We start from the raw sequence: 16,939 nt of genomic DNA, 5'->3' as shown, positions 1-16,939 counted from the left end.
CTTGAATGCATTATTTTGTTTCATCTTCATAAAGACTCTGGGAGATTAGCCTTATTACATCATCGTGATCACCACCATTTTGTGAATGGGGAAATGAAGGCTTGGAGAGGTGAAGTGATTATTTTCAAGATCACAAAGTTAGGAAGTAAGGGGACCAAGATATATGTTAGCTATTGCTGAGTAACAAACAACCCCAAAATTCAGTGGCTTTGAACAACAAGCATTTGTTATTGCCTACAAGTCTATGGGTCAGCTGGGCAGTTTTAGTAGTCTGGGCTGGACTCAGCTAATCATGACTGGGCTTATTCATGCAAAAAGATGGATTTGCATAAGTCTCGTGGTTGGCTGACTATTGGACTGGGATGATGGGGGGTGTAGGGCCATGTGTCTCTAATCCACTAGCAGATCATGGTAGATGAGCAAGTTCCAAGAGAAATAGCAGAAACTCACAAGGCCTTTTGGGGCCCAGGCTTGGAAAAGGCACAGAATCCACTGCACACATTCTAGGGGTAAAGTAAGTGACACAGCCAATCCAAAGTGAAGAGTTGGAGACAGACACAACCATCTAATGGAGGGAACTGAAAAGACACATTGCAAATGGCAAGGACACAGAAAGGTAGGGAAAACTTGGGCCAGTTTTGCAAGCAAATAAATCACATAAGACTTGAACCTAGAGTCCTCTGGCTCTAAGTTCAAACGTTCCAAGGCCAGCCATGAAGGCCCGTCATTCTAGAGACAGCTTGGCCCTCCTTTTCCATCTGATCCTGACTCTCTCTTGTCTGCATATAAGTCTTAGCTCATCTCTTCTTTCTCCTAGTGATTCTCACTCCCACTCTCAGCTTCCTTTCCTTGAACATCTGAATTAGATGGCATTTTGAGCAGGAAGGGAGGAGGTGGCCCATTTGAGCTCTGTTTCTCCATTTGTTTCTGTACCCTTTTGGGTCTCAGACAATCCCTCACCCTCCCTAAGCCTCAGTGTTGCCATCTGTACAATATATAAGATGGAGAAGATTCTATTTGAGATTCCTTCCAGGCAAATTCTTCATGATTCTATGAGTAGTAAGTGGTTCCCTAGCCCTAGTGGTTTGGCTCATGCCTGTACCTGTCCTGAAATTACCACCATCCTAGTCTCTACTTCAGGGCTACAGAAAATCTGGGCTCCAGAAAATCTATACTGGATAATATATATGTATAAAGCTTTATTACTGGGAGTCAACATAGTGTCATGGACTTCAGTTCTGGAATGAGATAGGCCTTGGTTCTCAGGCAAGCCTCTTCAGGCAATCTGCTGGCTGTGTGACCTTGGGTAAATCACTCGTCTTCTCCCCCATCAGGCCAGTCTGGGCTTGTTCTCATGGTGCATGGTCCATGGTGCACGGCCTCTCTCTCTAGAGTCCAAGAGAGAGAAGAATTGCAAGAGGCCCTTTGAGATACCAGCTTGGAAACAGCACAGTATCTCTGTTCCCATATTCTCTGAGCTTCTGCTTTTTCATCTGCTCACAAGGTTACTGTTGATTAAATAGCACATAGTAGAGGCTTAACAAATGTTAGTTACTACACTTATTCTTATTTGTGCCATAGAACTCTTTTTTCTAGACATTATCTCATTAAAGTCCATGATACAAGACAGGTGTATATTTTTATAGATTTATTTCACTTACGGATGAAGAAATGGAGACCCTAAGAGAGGATGTGACTTGTTTAAGACAACACAGAATGTCAGCAGCAAAGCTGGGGTTGGCCTCTTGACCCACAGCCCAGTGCTCATCTCACGGTAACTCATCAGACCTGTCCCTCTCTTTCCCACTTATTATTCTGGTGTCCAGTGTACTCAACTTTGGCTTAATATGGGGATGGAGTGGAGAGTCTTGGGAGTGGAAGGGCTGAAAGGGAAGAAGCATGGTCAGGAAGAAGCAATGAGCTTGGGCTCAGGTGATACATAGACTTGGGTTTGCATGCCTGACTTAGTGACTTCACCTCTCTGAGCCTCAGTTTCTTTGGGTGTAAAATAAGGCTACTGCCAAGATTAAATGAGATAAAGCTCATATAGGAGATAACACATGGTAGGTACTTAATACATTGTAGTTCCCATTTTTCTAGCAATAGTTGCCAAAATACTGTGTTGTAGGGCGATGGTAGGGGAGTGCTTCATGAGAGTGTATGTAGTGATCTCACTGCCACTGTGTCTTTGCTTGTTCTGGGTGTGAGTCCTGGATTCCACTCCTGGAAATGCCAATTGCACTTCAAGATTTGATCTCTGAGGACCCAGAATCTCCAGGACCTGTTTGTGACATGAGTTTTATAACTTGTCTTGCAATAGTCTCCTTAATGATGATGACAGCGTTTCACATTGAGCAAACATTGAATCATTTCATTTACTCATTCAACAAGTATATTCTCCTCGGTGTCAATCACAGGAGATACATTGGGACCTATAAGATAGGGTCCCAGTCCTCCCAGGTTGCAGGCTGCAGAGGGACATAGTCATGCAAACAGACAAGTTTTAAAGCTTTAAGGTGTATCTAAATCTTTCAATAAAATATACATCCCAGAGTCCTGCCACTGGAGTCTGATTCAAGAGGTCTGGGGCCTGCATTTCTGAATAAGTGTTCTTTAGGCCACAGTTCCAGAATCATTGGCTCAGACACCAGGGTTCTAAACATTTTAGAGTTTTATGCAATCCTTTGTGTACCTATTGAGAGCTTCTCATGTCCATTATTTTACTTCCAATCACTTCCAATATTTCCTTTCACCACATGGCCTTTGTACTCACTACTCTGTCTGCCAGGGAGGCCCTCCCTTCCCCCTTTCCTTTAGTCCTCATCTCTTCTCAGCCCTAGTCCTCAGAGATGCCGTTCCCAATCTATCAGACGAAGCCAACTACTGTGACTCCATCTTAACCTCTCTCCTTAGTGGGGATATGATACATATAGTTATCCACTGTATAACAAAATAGTGGTCAACAATGGACCACATATATGACTGTGGTCCCATAAGATTATAATGGATCATATATAGAAACCTGATGTATGGCATTTGATATTGACATTGCAGATCAAGTAGGGAAAATGATTGATATTCAGTAATTGTGCTGAAACATTTGGTTTTCCAAATAAAAAAAAATATTAGGTTGGTGTAAAAGTAATCACGGTTTTTGCCATTACTTTAAAGGCAAAACCACAATTACTTCTGCACCAACCTAATATGTAAATAAAAATATGCAAAAATATTAATACCATCTAGGTTTGTGTAAGTACCCCATGATGTTTGCACAATGATGAAATCACCTGATGACACATTTCTCAAAATGTATCCCTGTTGTTAAATGATGCATGACTGTATTTACATGTTGTTTGATGAAGGTTTGTCTTCTGCTCTAGAGTGTAATCCTTGTGAGGGCAGGAAGTCCATTTGTTTTGTTCAACTCTGTATCCAGTGTGCTGTGATTGTTGAATAAATGGCTGAGCAAAGCAATGAATCATCCAGGATGCTCAAAGACCCCCTGAAATCTATTCACAGGCCCCAAGTTAAACTTCAGTTAGAGGTATCACCCACTCCCTTCTGCCCCTTTAAGCTCTTTGTGTTTGCCAATATGAATGGGTGGGAGAAAACACAGCTAATCTCTCTCATCTTTAGTGACCAGATCAAGGAGAAGCTTTGGAAGTACCTAGGAGGCAATGTAGACCTTTCTAGCTAGTAGAGCTGCTTCCAGGTGGAGCTGGCTGTCTCACCATGTAGTGATCTCACTGCCACTGTGTCTTTGCTTGTCCTGGGTGTGAGTCCTGGATTCCACTCCTGGAAATGCCAATTGCACTTCAAGATTTGATCTCAGAGGACCCAGAATCTCCAGGACCTGTTTGTGATATGAGCCTTATAACTTGTCTTGCAATAGTCTCCTCAGTGATGCTGATGGCAACGTTTCACATGAGCAAACATTGAATCATTTCATTCGCTCATTCAACAAGTACGTTCTCCTCTGTGCCAATCACAGGAGATACATAGGGATAAATAAGACAGGGTCCCAGTCCTCCCAGGTTGCAGGCTGCAGAGCGACATAGTCATGCAAACAGACAGTGAAAATTCAGTGTGATTAATTCCAGGATTTTCATAGAACCCAGAGGCATAAAAGCCCAGAGAAGGCACTGAACACTGTTAAGGGATTCAGGAGGACTGCCTGGAGGAGGAATGACTTGAGCTGCACCTTGAAGGAGAGTAGAAGTTAGCCAAGCAAACCTGAAGTGGAAAAATGGGAAACAGCATTCCAGGTGGAGCAAACAGTCAAAGCACAGCCATGAAGGTGGTAAAGAGCGTGTTGTGTTCTGGGAGCTGAAAGGCATCAGCGAAGAGGTGGGAGGATGTGTGACTTGGAGGGCTCCTTCGGGCAGCCATAGTGGAGACGGCATGCAGGAGCCAAGAGAGAGAGAAAAACCAGTTAGGAGAGAGACTGAGACAGAGGCGGATGGTGGCAGTGAGGCCTAGAGAACCAACCAGACCCAGGGAATGTTACGGGGGCTGATTCCAAGGGACTGGCTTCTTACAGAAAAGAAGGAGAAGAAGGAGGTTGTCCAAGTTTCTGGTTGGAGGGGGGTTCCCTCCTTGGGAAGAGAAATGCACTTGGGAAGGGATGACAGGTTGTCATTGCAAGCTCTGGAACTGAGAGCAGCAGGCCATGAACCACATGCCCAGCGTGAGCACCTTTGTGCATCCATGAAAACAACCTTCAAGAGGAAGCACCAAGGGACTGTCCTCAGTGCTTTGCAGGGAGGGATCATCTAATCCTCATATCAACGCTCTGTGTAGGAATTGCTCCTAACTTCACTTTTCACCCGAGGAAGCTGCGGCACAGAGAGGCTAAGTAACTCGCCAGAGATCACACAGTCAGCCAAATGCAGAGCTGGGAGGTGAGCTTGGTAGTTTTGTTGCCACAGTTTATGTACTGTGATAATTCTACACGCATACCTGCATGGAAACAAACAGCCTGAATGTGGCGTCATGCATTAGCAGAGGCCCATCAACGCCCAAGTGAGGTAGCCCAGGGGAACAGTGGAAAATGGAAGGCCCCTCGCTGTACATGGCCAGCAGATGTGATTACATTTTGTTAATGTAGAGTTGTGAACATTCTGAAGTCTGACATCCACATTCTGCGTCTCTTTAAAAATGAGCTCTGGCGACACCAGGCTGACATACCTGCATGACATCAGACTTCCTGCCTTGGCAGGAGGGAAAGGGTAGTGCTGCTTTCTTTCAATGAGATTTGCACTGCCCATTGTGCCCCAGTCTCCATCATTCCCTATATCTCTTCACCTGGCCCACCTCGCTCCCTCATGTGCACCTCTGTCCAGCCCCTGTAGGTATTTGAGTTTGCAGCCCCTGAACTCAGAACCTCTCTGGCACTAAAATTATTTGGATCTGTTCTATCTCAACAGCTCTGTGAAGGAGATAGTATTATCATACACCCATTTTACTGGTAAGGACACTGAAGCTTATAGAGTAGAAAAGACATGTTTAAAGCCTTAAATCTCTTGAGTCTGGCCTGGAGACAGAACCCATGTCTCTTAACATCTAACCCTCTATGGGGAGGTTAGAGGCCCAGGATAGGACCCCAAGCCAGAGACGAAACCTCTCCCCAAGGCCCAGCCAGGTACTTTTCCCCCTGATTCTGTTTCTTCATCCTTCAGACACTGCAAGGAAGCCAGATTCCTTTGCCTGCTGCCTTTAGCTCCCCCACTCACCCCCGCATTGATCTCCAGCTTTACGAGGGTGACAGGCCATACCTTTTAATTGCATTATTACATCTTTATGGTCTACTCATTGAGCAGGTCTCCTCCGCTGGGCAGCCAGGCACTGGAATTTATATGCGGAACTGAAACGTTTATTGGAATCATATTGATAAAGGCATATTGTGAAAAGGCCTGCGGCTTTTAAGAAGAGACTGGGGTTCTCAGGAGACAGGGGAGAAGGCAGGTCAGCATACTCCCAAGGAGAGAGTTGGTCACTTGTGAGATATGAGGGCAGGGCCTCCCCTCATGCCCTTGCCAACCCTTAAATATTTCCTCTTTCATCTGCGTGTTAGCAGCTGGGTAGGAAAGAAAAAAGGCCTGGAAAAGGCACAGAGAAAGGGACTAGGAGATTTCTGAAGAGGAGCAGGATTCCAGGTTCATGGACTAGCTGGGAAGGCAAACACAGGGATTGCCCCTGTTGACATGAGGGAGAGCCCTTCAGGTAGAGGCTTGGTGTGAACCAAACATACAGCAGAGGCCATGAAAGGCCCTAATGGACTTTGCTTGGAGCAGGGTCTACAGGGAACATATCTGGTTTGCTTGACAACTCCATGTGACTGTCGTGCAGGCATCTCAGAGTGTGCCCCAAATGGAACCGATCCTCCCCATTCTATTAGCAGGTGTATCCATCACAGGTAATGACAAATCCACCCTCCCAGGTGCTCAGGGAACCCTGGAGTCACCTTTGTCTCTTCCCTTTATTCCACTGCCCACCTTCCACTCCATCACAACCACTGTGGACTCTACTTTCAAAATATTCTGTGACTTCCAGCTGCCCTTGCATTGCCACTGTTTCTGCCATGGTTGGAGGCCCCATTACCTTTCCTCGGATTCTTTCAGGAGCCGTGGAATACAATTTTGGTTCATTTGTCTCCTTCTCCACAAGATCTTCCCTGATAATCCTACCTTAAATCACAATCTCTGCCATACACTAGTCTGTTGCTTGACCCTGATTCACTTGGCTTCATAGAACTTTTCTCTATCAAATGTGATACATAATTTATTATTACTATTATCTGTCTCTCCCACTACAATATAAGTATCTTAAAGGCAGAACCTTTTATCTTTTATTCTCTGCCTTAGCTCACATCTCCAGCACCAAGGACAGTGTCCAGCGCATAGTAGGTGCTATATAAATATATAAAGAGGCAGGCTCTCTGTCTCACTGCAGCCTCGAACTCCTGGGCAGAAGCAATTCTCCTGCCTCAGTTTCTTGAGTAGCTGGGACTACAGGCATGCACCATCATGCCCGGTTAATTTTTAAACTTTTTGTACAGATGGGATCTCACTATGTTGCCTAGGCTAGTCTCAAACTCCTTGCCTCAAGTTGTTCTTTCACCTCAGCCTCCCAAAGTGCTGGGGTTACAGGTGCAAGCCACCATGCCTGGCCATAAATATTTGTTTAATGAGTTCAAGAATGGACTTGATTGGAGCCGGGTCCTGGGGTTGGGGTAAGAGAGATCTTCCATGTTGCTCTGGGAGCTGGAGCATGTACCCTGAACTCTGATTTCCACCCGGCATGAAACTGTATGTTAGCAGAGTCCTTACCCACGTCTAAGGCAATCAGCGTGCCTTCCCGGAGCTCCGAATTAGTGATATCACGCGCCATGGAGTCAACCCTAAATGGAGAATTTAGAAGAGGAATAGCTCAGGGGTTAATTTGAACGTATTTCCATGTCTCAAAATCAGCACATTGTAGGAAAAAGGAATCTGCTTAGCATACTAAATGGTATTTGATGCGTAGCCTCTTTCTTTAAGTACGATCTGGGTAGTCTGTCTTCTTGATTTTGAGATGATTGTGGTACCCAGTTGAAGGGTGATTCGATGTTAATTGGTGGCGACTAATTAGACCCAGTTTGTGAACTCTCCCGGGCTATAAGCCATGGATGCTTTGGCTCAACGTTATAACAATCATTGTCCTTCTTTAAAATGGTTCTCTCTTTGATGAGAAACACTGGCATATGGCTAAACGAACTGTCAGAGATCTCTCCTAAAAAGGGGCAGAATGGATGGTATTTTAGGGTTGAGATCTCAAGTTGGAATGGTCAGATTACAAAGTTTAGGCCAGATGTCCCTGGGTTCAAATCCTGGCTTAGCCACTCATTAGCTGTGTGACCTTGGGCAAGTCCTTGACCAGGCTGGGCTTTAGTTTCTTCATCTGTGTAATAGTAGGTTACAGTTTCATTCCCAAAGTTCTTGGGAAGCTTACATTAAATAACCAGAGAAGGGGAGATTGAGTGCCTTTTATTTAACAGTAACTGTGGCTAAGTATATCCCAGGTGCTTCATAGGGACATTTGAAGATTCCGAAACAGTATCTGTTAGCTGGGTATCTGAATGCATGAGTTATTGTTGAGTGAATGAGTGAATGGATGCAATTCAGAGATTATAGGAATGGACCACGTGTCCAATGAAGATGGCAGGACTCGGTATTAAAAGCATGAAGACTGTTCATGAAAAATTCCAAAGTTTCAGAACTTGAAGTGGTCTCTAAAAGCCTTCTCATTTTGAAGGCGAGTAGAATCAAGGCCTAGAGAGGGGAAAGTGATGGGGCCAAGGACACACAGTGAGTGGAGGACGGAGTTGAGGTCGGAACTACGGTGCCCTCTACCCACAATGTCCCCAACTCAGCCTCTTCACAGGTGCACATGGGAGAGAGAGGGGCAGAGTCTAGAACTGTGGTTCAAACATTGGGCGGGGAAAATAAACAACACTCAGAGACTCCTTCTCAGCATCCACTACAGACCTGGGAACTCCCCACAGTAGAAGATGAACGACAGACCTCATGGGCATCAAGGAGATGCAAGAAAAAGAAAGCACCATAATTAATAACCATAAGCAATAGATTGCATTGGAGTGAGCAGTGAGATGCCTATTGATCAAAGATGTAAACATAAATTGCTGTCAAGTGTCCCTTCAGCCGCGGTCAATATGCTTCATATACAAAGAATCCAGAAGCTATTCTTGATACTGGATATGTCTTAATCAGAGTGGCCAGGAGAGCTTGCATCCCTCAGAGATGTGGCTGCATTGTGAGCAATCTAGTATAGGTGCTTTCTTTTCATTCCTTCCTCCATTTGTTTATTTAACATATCCTAAATGCTTACTACATGCCAAGTTTCTTGGAGGCACTGGGATAGAGCAATGAACAGGAAGGCAATCCTTGCCCTGATAGTGCTCACAAAATAGACAAATAAAGGGATGATTTCAGATGGTGATGAGGGCTGTGAAGAAAGTCACATAAGGGTAGGGGGATAGAGAGTGAGGAGATGGTGTCTTGCTGAGATGAGGTGACTGAGGAAGGCCTCTCTGAGAGATGATGACATCTGTGCTAAGACACCAACGAATCAAAGGAGCCAACCTCATGATCCAGAGTGAAGGGTGCTCCAGGGAGAGGGAACAGTCCTGAGGTAGGAATGAGCATGAGATGTTGGAGGAACAAAAAGGAGGCTGGAGGAGAGTAGAGTGGCAGGAGATGAGGGTCAGAGAGGTGAGCAGGGACCAGGTCGTGCAGTCACATCTTCCAGGGTAAGGAGGTGGATTCGATCTAAGTGATGAGGCCGTTAGAGAAGGACCAGCTGTCCCCTTTCAGTGTGAGTACCTCAGCAGTGAAGCATTCACCTAGATTAAGGGACAGGCTCCTGGTTGGAGTCCTGCAGGCATGGCCTGGGCTGAGCATGAGAACTTGTGCAAGCTCCTCCCCACGGTGAGGCCTCCATTTCCTTATTCACAACATGCAGGACTTGGGCTCATGAATCCCCAGCTCTATCATTCCGGCCTTTTTTTTTTTCCAAGAAGATGAGGTACAAATATGCAATCTCAACATGTCATTCATTCACATGTGGGGAAACCCTGGCCACTGGGTCACAAGGCTCTAGTGACCACATGCGTGGGTGGCAGGTAACCACATTGAGTGCAGGAAGCCTGGCAGAAAATCCAAGGAGCATCCAAGGGCATCCTTGAGTTCAAGGTCACCTCCTCACTCAGCCCTGGGTGTCCTTCTGTTTGACCTCCATGTAGTTCAGATGCCAATATGACCTGGGAAAGCTGATTTGACTCATTACCCTTTGGGGTCTAAACTATGGATTCCAGGCCTGTACAGACCCATAGCACTCTGAAGATACAGGTTCCTCTGGGCGATGTAGAGTAAACTGAGCTCCTTCCTCAGTTCCTACGTCCATGGGATGAGGGAGGCAGTGATTACAGTAGAGAGGAGGAAAAGCACGATTCTGAAAAGTGCTTGCTTGAGAAGGGCTCCACTTGCAAATGCAGGTCCTTGGCCCGTGTGTCTCCAGGTCCATGCCGGTAAGTGTGGGTGCACACCCGTGTGGGGCTTCCCGGGCGTGTGTGAGTGTGAATGTAAGTACCAAGCAGGCAGGATCTGTATTCCATTTCCTTCACTGCTGATTCCCTAGCACCTGGCGCGTGGTGAGTAATCAATAAACATTTGTAGAGTGAATGAATAAATGTGTGCTCATGTGTAAAAGTTAAAGTTATCTGTTTCCTAACTTGACAATCTGTTATTTGAGCTTTCTGTCCAGGAAATACATTGAGAAAATACTTGGCATCACCATCTACACCCACCGTTTCTTTTTTTTATTTATTTTTAAATCTTTATCGACGAACAACGTGCGTGAGGGAAAGCGTAGACATCGCTGTGCACGTCTTGATGAATTTTCACAAAATGAACTCCCACGTAATCGGCACCCAGATTAAGAATCAGAATGTTCCCAGCGCCCAGTTCAGTTACTATTCTTCATGGATAGCCATTATTCTGTCCTCTAGCAACACAGACTAGTTCTGCCTGCCTTTGCACTTTATGTAAACGCAATCGCGCAACAGGTACTTGTGTGTGTTTTCTCCTTTCACTCAATATTATGTTTGTGAAAATCACCCACGTTTCTCAGGGAAGTTATAGACTGCTCATTTTCATTCTTATGCAGCAGAAGTTGGTAAATTTGTTCTGGAAAGGGCCAATTCTGCTGTTGTAGTACAAAAGCTGCCATCAACAATATATAAATGAATGAACCTGGCTGTGTCTGATAAAACTTTATTTACAAAACAGGAGGTGGCTGGATTTGGCCACTGGCTGGATTTGCCAAGCCTGTCATATGGCACACCTTTCTGGGAATATGGCATAATGTATCCACTTATAACTGTTGATGGACATTTGGGTAGTTCTCAGTTTCAGGGATTAGAGGAGTGCACCCAGAACATTCTCACACATGTCTTTCAGTGCACATATGCAGTCATTTTTGTCGGGTATGTACCCAATGTGGGATCTCTGGGTTATGGTCTTGGCACCTGTTCAGGTTTAGGAGTTACTGTCAAACAAACAATTACAACACTGCTGGTTCTTAATTAGGTGAGCTTTTGTGTTTTCACATGGTGCAACTGTTCCCTTTACTTTGTGCTGTCCTGCTGGTTGGTACCTTGCACTGCTTGTTACTGTCACCAGGAAATGCCCTCAGAGGTTGCAACTTTATCAGAGGCATGCTGGGAGGGCAGCCACCAGCTCTTGAAACATGGCTGATCCTTAATGCAGCCTGGAATCAAGGTATAGGCAACTGGATAACTCAAAGGAGTCAACTGTGATAAGAGGTTATTTACAAGTAAACTCTTCTCTTTGGTATATTAACATATCCTGTCACTTCACCTTCCATTGCCTTTACCATAGCAACCCACCTTGCATGACAAGCAATGGGGGCCTTCCAGATAAAATGAAAGACTGGGTCTTTACTAGTTCTGCTTGGAAATAGCCACTTATTTCTGTCCCTAAACACGCTTACCAGTTTAGTGAACCCTGTATTTCTTTGTGTATCTTCTCTTTGAAGACTTTTGAGCCATTCAGCCCAGAAAGCCAACTGGTATGACTCTGGGTTTTTGTAAGTACCAGTCATCAGCATACCTGTACCATGGTAGGTAGCACCATGCAACATGATGGCTGAACGAGCACACACCTGAGTTCAAAGTATGCCTGTATCATAACTTCCTCTGGCTTTAGGCATGTTATTTAACCTTTCTGTGATTCAACTGCTGTGCATCATTTTCATCTAATCCCTCCAGTGACAATATTGAAGAAGGTACTATCATTATCCTCGCTTTAGAGATCAGGAAACTGAGGCTTAGAGATGTCAAGGTCTTGCTTGAGTACATACCCACACCTGCATCCTGAAATCTAACTTTAGAGACTATCTGTGGCTCTTAAGCACTGGTTCCAATTATGCAGCCAAATAGTTTCCTCTGGAAAAGTCACCATTTTGTGTTTTTAAGAGTCCTGAGTTTGGCTAATCAGGAACAATCTCCTTTTCTTGGAGAAATAATTCAATGTTGGATGCAGTCTTATGGAAAAAGTGACTTCCCTCCAAATTCTTGTAATGAGACAGTTCTCGCCGAGGACAAAATACTGAGGTCTTTTGAGGAGACGGCACCTCTTAGGCAGTGGAGATATGCAATTTTTTTTTCAGCAAAGAACCCGCTGTTTTAAATTTCCAACAAATGGCTTACTGTTTAAATGCTGGAAAGGAGTGGGCTTTTAGTACCATGGGTCATCTCTGGGCTGATGAATCCACCAGTTTTGAGCATCAAGTCAGCCAGAAGTGAAACTGGTGTTTTCAAATGTATTTCCACTTCTCAGATATAAACTTTTTTTTGGAAAAATTAAAATTACATGATCCATTATTAAGTATAAGAGGCAAAGTGCTGGTGATCCTTCCTCCATCAGCAGATCATGATTTGCCTGACAGTGTTTCATTCAGTCAATAATAAGTGTATAAGCCTAGCACATTTATTGGTATCACTTAGCAAACAGGCCTATGGTGTTTACCTGTGAAAGTGGACAGGTAGATTTCTAGCTGAGTGGTTCATGAATTCACCTGGTTTAAAATCTATCAGGAAGGGTTGGGCTTAAAGTTCCACCAAAAAATTGCCCTGGGCTCAGGACCTGTTCTTTGAACACCATCAGGCATATAGGAGGCCATTTACATCCAAGATGGAGTAAAAACCAAGATGGCACCCTACAGAGTAAAAACCAAGATGGCGCCTTACAGAGTAAAATCCAAGATGGTCCCTACAGAACCAAAGGTGGCCATTTGCACCCATGGGCTACTGAGTTTGGGAGTGGCAGGACCTGAAGTAACTTGGAGGCTAAGCCCACAGTCCTGGAAGGGCCAGAAACTATAGAGAGTGACCTAGGTATCCTAGAACACCAAATGACCCCAGGGCTGAGACCCTGAGCCCCAAAATACTGGATTGTCCCATCAGAGATCCCACAGAGGGAAAGACGCCCAACTTCCTAGCCAGCATGAGTGTGGATGGTGAAGGGTAGATTTTAAGCAGGACCACTGAGGCATGAGAGAATTCCTGTTTCCACTTGCCATTTTCCAGCTGGGACATTGTTAAACACCCCTTTCTGTTAATTAAGCATTTCTGAAAGGCTTACGCTAGATTGCTGGCACAAAGTGAGCAAACCCTGGCTGACCTGTCTTGTAGGTACTTGGAGGTGTGTGAGGGAAAAGGGCAGGAATGTGTGGCACAGGCAAAGTGACAGCACTGTCCAAGAAGCAAATTGCCCCCTTGGGAGCAGAGAGACGATTGCTCCAGTGATCAACGTTGGAAAACCAAAGGTACTCATCCACATCGGGCCTCGGCCTGGCTGCAGACTTAACCTGGAGAAAGCAATTCACACTGATTTTTCCCAGCCCTGGGATCCACCTTCAGCCTGGGATCCAGGCCTTCAGTAATGAGCAGCCCAGGCGAATGAGGTTTGGAGTCGAAATCCATCTGAGGCCTCTCTCCCTGCCAACGTCTACAGCTTAATAATTGCATCCTCGCTCCTGCTACATTCAGGTTCAAGAGGAGCGTGAGCCCCTCCAGCAGCATTATGCAAATAGGGCCCACTCCGTTCCGGCAGCATATAGAATATGTAAATTTATGGCGGTGGCGGAGGCTGTTTAAGACAGAAGATTTCTCAATGATGAAATTAGATTTTCTGGAAAGAGGCTTCCGAGGACCTGTCTCCGTTCCTCTGCCTCGTGCTGTGCTGTAGCCACCAAACCGGGGCTCTGGGAAATAATTAACCGAATTACAGTCTCAAGCCTCTTTAAAAAAAAATAAAGAAGGAAAGAAATAGACCAGGTTTCACGAGGCCACAACAAATTCATGCTTTACAGAATGTGTAAACAGGAAGGGAGGCTGAGTGGGAGGGAGGGAGGCTGGTGTGGAGCATGGGCTCTGGTTAGCAGGAGGCATTCATGCAGAGCAGAGAGGCTGCAGCGTCACCCTGGCCTTCACATCTGGCGCTGCAGGGCCTCCAAGCAGGGGGACAAGGATGGGGAGAGTGAACAGAACCATGGGTCCTGGTGACTGCCTCACCTCTAATGCTGCAGCTCTGATCTGCTTCCTATGCCTGCCTTTTCATGAATTTGATAGAAGGAAGTATTGATGTCATTTCAAAAACTGCAAAATTAGCAATCTAGACCAGAGGTTCTCAAACTCCAACATGCATCAGACTTACCAGGAGGGCTTGTGAAGCACAGATTACTGGATCTCGCTCCCAGAGTCTCAGAATTAGTCCATTCAGGGAGGGCTCGAGAATTTGCATCTCCAACAAGTTCCCCAGTGACAGCTAATGCTGCCGGCCCAGGCAACACATGTTGAGAACCTAGAGTACTGTTTTCATTTGACAGATGGGGAAATTGAGCCCCAAAGAATTAGGTGGTTTGCCAAAAAAATAGTCACAAAGTGGAGTCAAGGCCAGGGTACGGATCTACCTCTTTCCACTATTATCGTCCTTGGTCATTGTCATCGTCATCACTATTGTCACTGTCATTTGCTAAGACCTTTCTACGTGCTAGGCAGTGTGCTAGGCACATGTGTGCCTTGCTTCATTTAGCCTTTACTACAGTTCTACATGAGAGCTGCTACTATGATCTCCATGAGGATCCTGAGGTTCAACTTCAAATTGCTTCACCTCTTGAGCCTCAAGCTTCTTATTTGTAAAATGGGGAGTTCTCATCCTTCAGAATGTTGGGAGGATTCAATGAGATTTTACACTTTATGTGCTCAGCACAGAGCCCAGCACGTGGAAAAGACTCAGTTATTAGATATTATAGTAATTATTATTATCTGTCAAGTTGTGAGGATTAGGAAACAGAGTGAGGTTGTGAAGTGAGATTAAGGATTAAGAATATAAAGATCTTGATTTCAGTGGGTAGTTCTAAACTCAACTGCTGTAAGACTGGGCAGGGTGGTGTCACCCACCTTCTCTAAGATCCAGCTTTTGTGAAAAAGTGCGGGGGAGAGGGGGGCAACTTGAAGGTCCCAGGATACTTTCAGCTGTAAGATTCTCTGATTCCATAATTCCAAGATTGGGATAATTTCTTCCCCTCCCCACGTTGCCCCAGTGTGGATACTATCCCTCCTCTCCTGGGCTGTTACCCAGCCTCCTCCTGGGCTCCTTGCCTCTGGTCTCAACCCAGCCAATCCACCATTCTAAAATTCCCAAATGGCAACCTGATTCTGTGCTCTTCCACTGAAACTTTCCATCGCTCACTACCTCTCTGCTTTCAGTCAAGTCCGACCATCTCAGCTTGGCAGTTGAACTCCTTCATGACCTGGTTCCTCTAAGCCCTTCATCTGCCTCTCCCTCTTCCACTCTATTTTCCAATAATATATGGAAGTACCTTTTACCCTCTGTGTGACACCATACTATTTCCTGCCTCCCTACTCTGGTTATTGGACCTTCTGCCTCATAGTCCATCCCTGCTTTTCGTCTGTCCCTCTGCAAACTATTTGACCTTCAGTGCTCATCTCAGATATTTGTGCCCTGAAAAGGCTTCCCTCTCTTATCTTCCTCCTGTCTCCAACCCCAGGTTGGATAAAGTATTTTATCTGAGCTGCCTATAGGCATCTCATTCTAGTGCTTAATAGTTTACATAGTAGTAGTCTACTGGCGTTTCTGTCTTGCCCAATGGACAGTGACTAGTTTAAAGGAAGAGACAAGTTTATTCGTCAAGCTTTTTTGGAAATTTCCTGGCTTCTTGCTTGTTTGATCTGCTGTCTGTAAGTCCCATGAGTGCAGGGGCCTTACATGTTTTGTTTGCCACTGTCACTGCAGTACTTATCACCATGCTTGGCACATAGTGCATGTTCAATCCTTGAATTAATAAATCTGAAATCCCTGCCCATTTTCCTAGATTTCTTACTAACCATTATATCCCTACTGCCTAGCAAAATGTCTGGCATGGAAGTGCTCAAGAAATATTTGCTGAATGAACAAATATGTGAATAAAATGAATGAATTCACATATAACTGTATCAGTCAGCTATTGCTGTGTAACAAACAGCCACTAAATCTCCATTGCCTACAACAATAAGCATTATTTCTCATCACCTAGCTTTATTCTGCAAGTAACTGGGGCAGCCCTGAGCAGCAGGTGGTGCCTGGCTTGACTCTGCATGTCTGTCAGCCTCTGTGTATGAGCAGGTTAGCCAGAACATGCTTCTTTCATGGCAGGGACAGAGATGCAAGAGAAAATGTGGCAACCTACAAGGTTTCCTAAGATCTCATCCCAGAACTAGCACACTGACCCTTCCACTTGTATTCCATTGGCCGAAACAAACCACGTGATCATGCCCAATGTGCAGGATCACCCTGTAGGAGGAGAGGTTGCAAAGTCACATGGCAAAAGGCATGGATAAAGGGAGAGTGAAGAATTGGGGTCAATAATTTAATTCACTCCAATGACCAATCCCAGCATCCAGCCCAGAGAGCTTATAGCACATGGTGACCATTCTCTATGACCACCTAGACAAAGTGACCCTGTGTGGACCACCCTCCACCCTGCCCTAAGTGGCCCTTCGTTGTTCAAAACTCTAGAATATCTTTGTACTTCCTGCATATTACACTGTCCTTCATCCCCCACCCTGAAGTTTTCAGTGATTTTCCGAAGCCCTTATTAAACAATCTCTAGATCTCAGCCCATGGTATTGGTGCACTGGGGCATGTCAGAAGTGTCCCCTCAGCCTGTACTGATGCACAGAACTTCCTCCTCCCCATCCTTCTCCCGCCCCATGGTGTATGTTGCGAGGGTCCCCCTGATGTTTAATGCATGAGCTCCACATCCTCCCAGCAGCCGCTGCAGACAGATTCTCTCAGCA

The 16,939-nt window shown here is 45.3% G+C and overlaps 1 protein-coding gene across 1 annotated transcript; it reads right to left on the bottom strand.

Annotated features, from left to right (window-relative positions):
* Positions 1 to 3,271: 3,271 nt before the first annotated feature.
* On the bottom strand, positions 3,272 to 16,135 carry LOC108580812. The gene is given in 2 exon segments (XM_017945501.3): positions 3,272 to 3,509; positions 13,417 to 16,135. Coding segments are annotated over 2 exon segments (333 nt in total). The 5' UTR covers positions 13,661 to 16,135; the 3' UTR covers positions 3,272 to 3,420.
* Between the last annotated feature and the right edge of the window lie 804 nt (positions 16,136 to 16,939).

This window comes from Papio anubis, chromosome 16, assembly GCF_008728515.1.
Source record: "Papio anubis isolate 15944 chromosome 16, Panubis1.0, whole genome shotgun sequence".
Lineage (NCBI taxonomy): Eukaryota > Metazoa > Chordata > Mammalia > Primates > Cercopithecidae > Papio > Papio anubis.
Note: the sequence above shows the minus strand (reverse complement) of the source record. Positions and strands in the feature narration are given on the sequence as shown.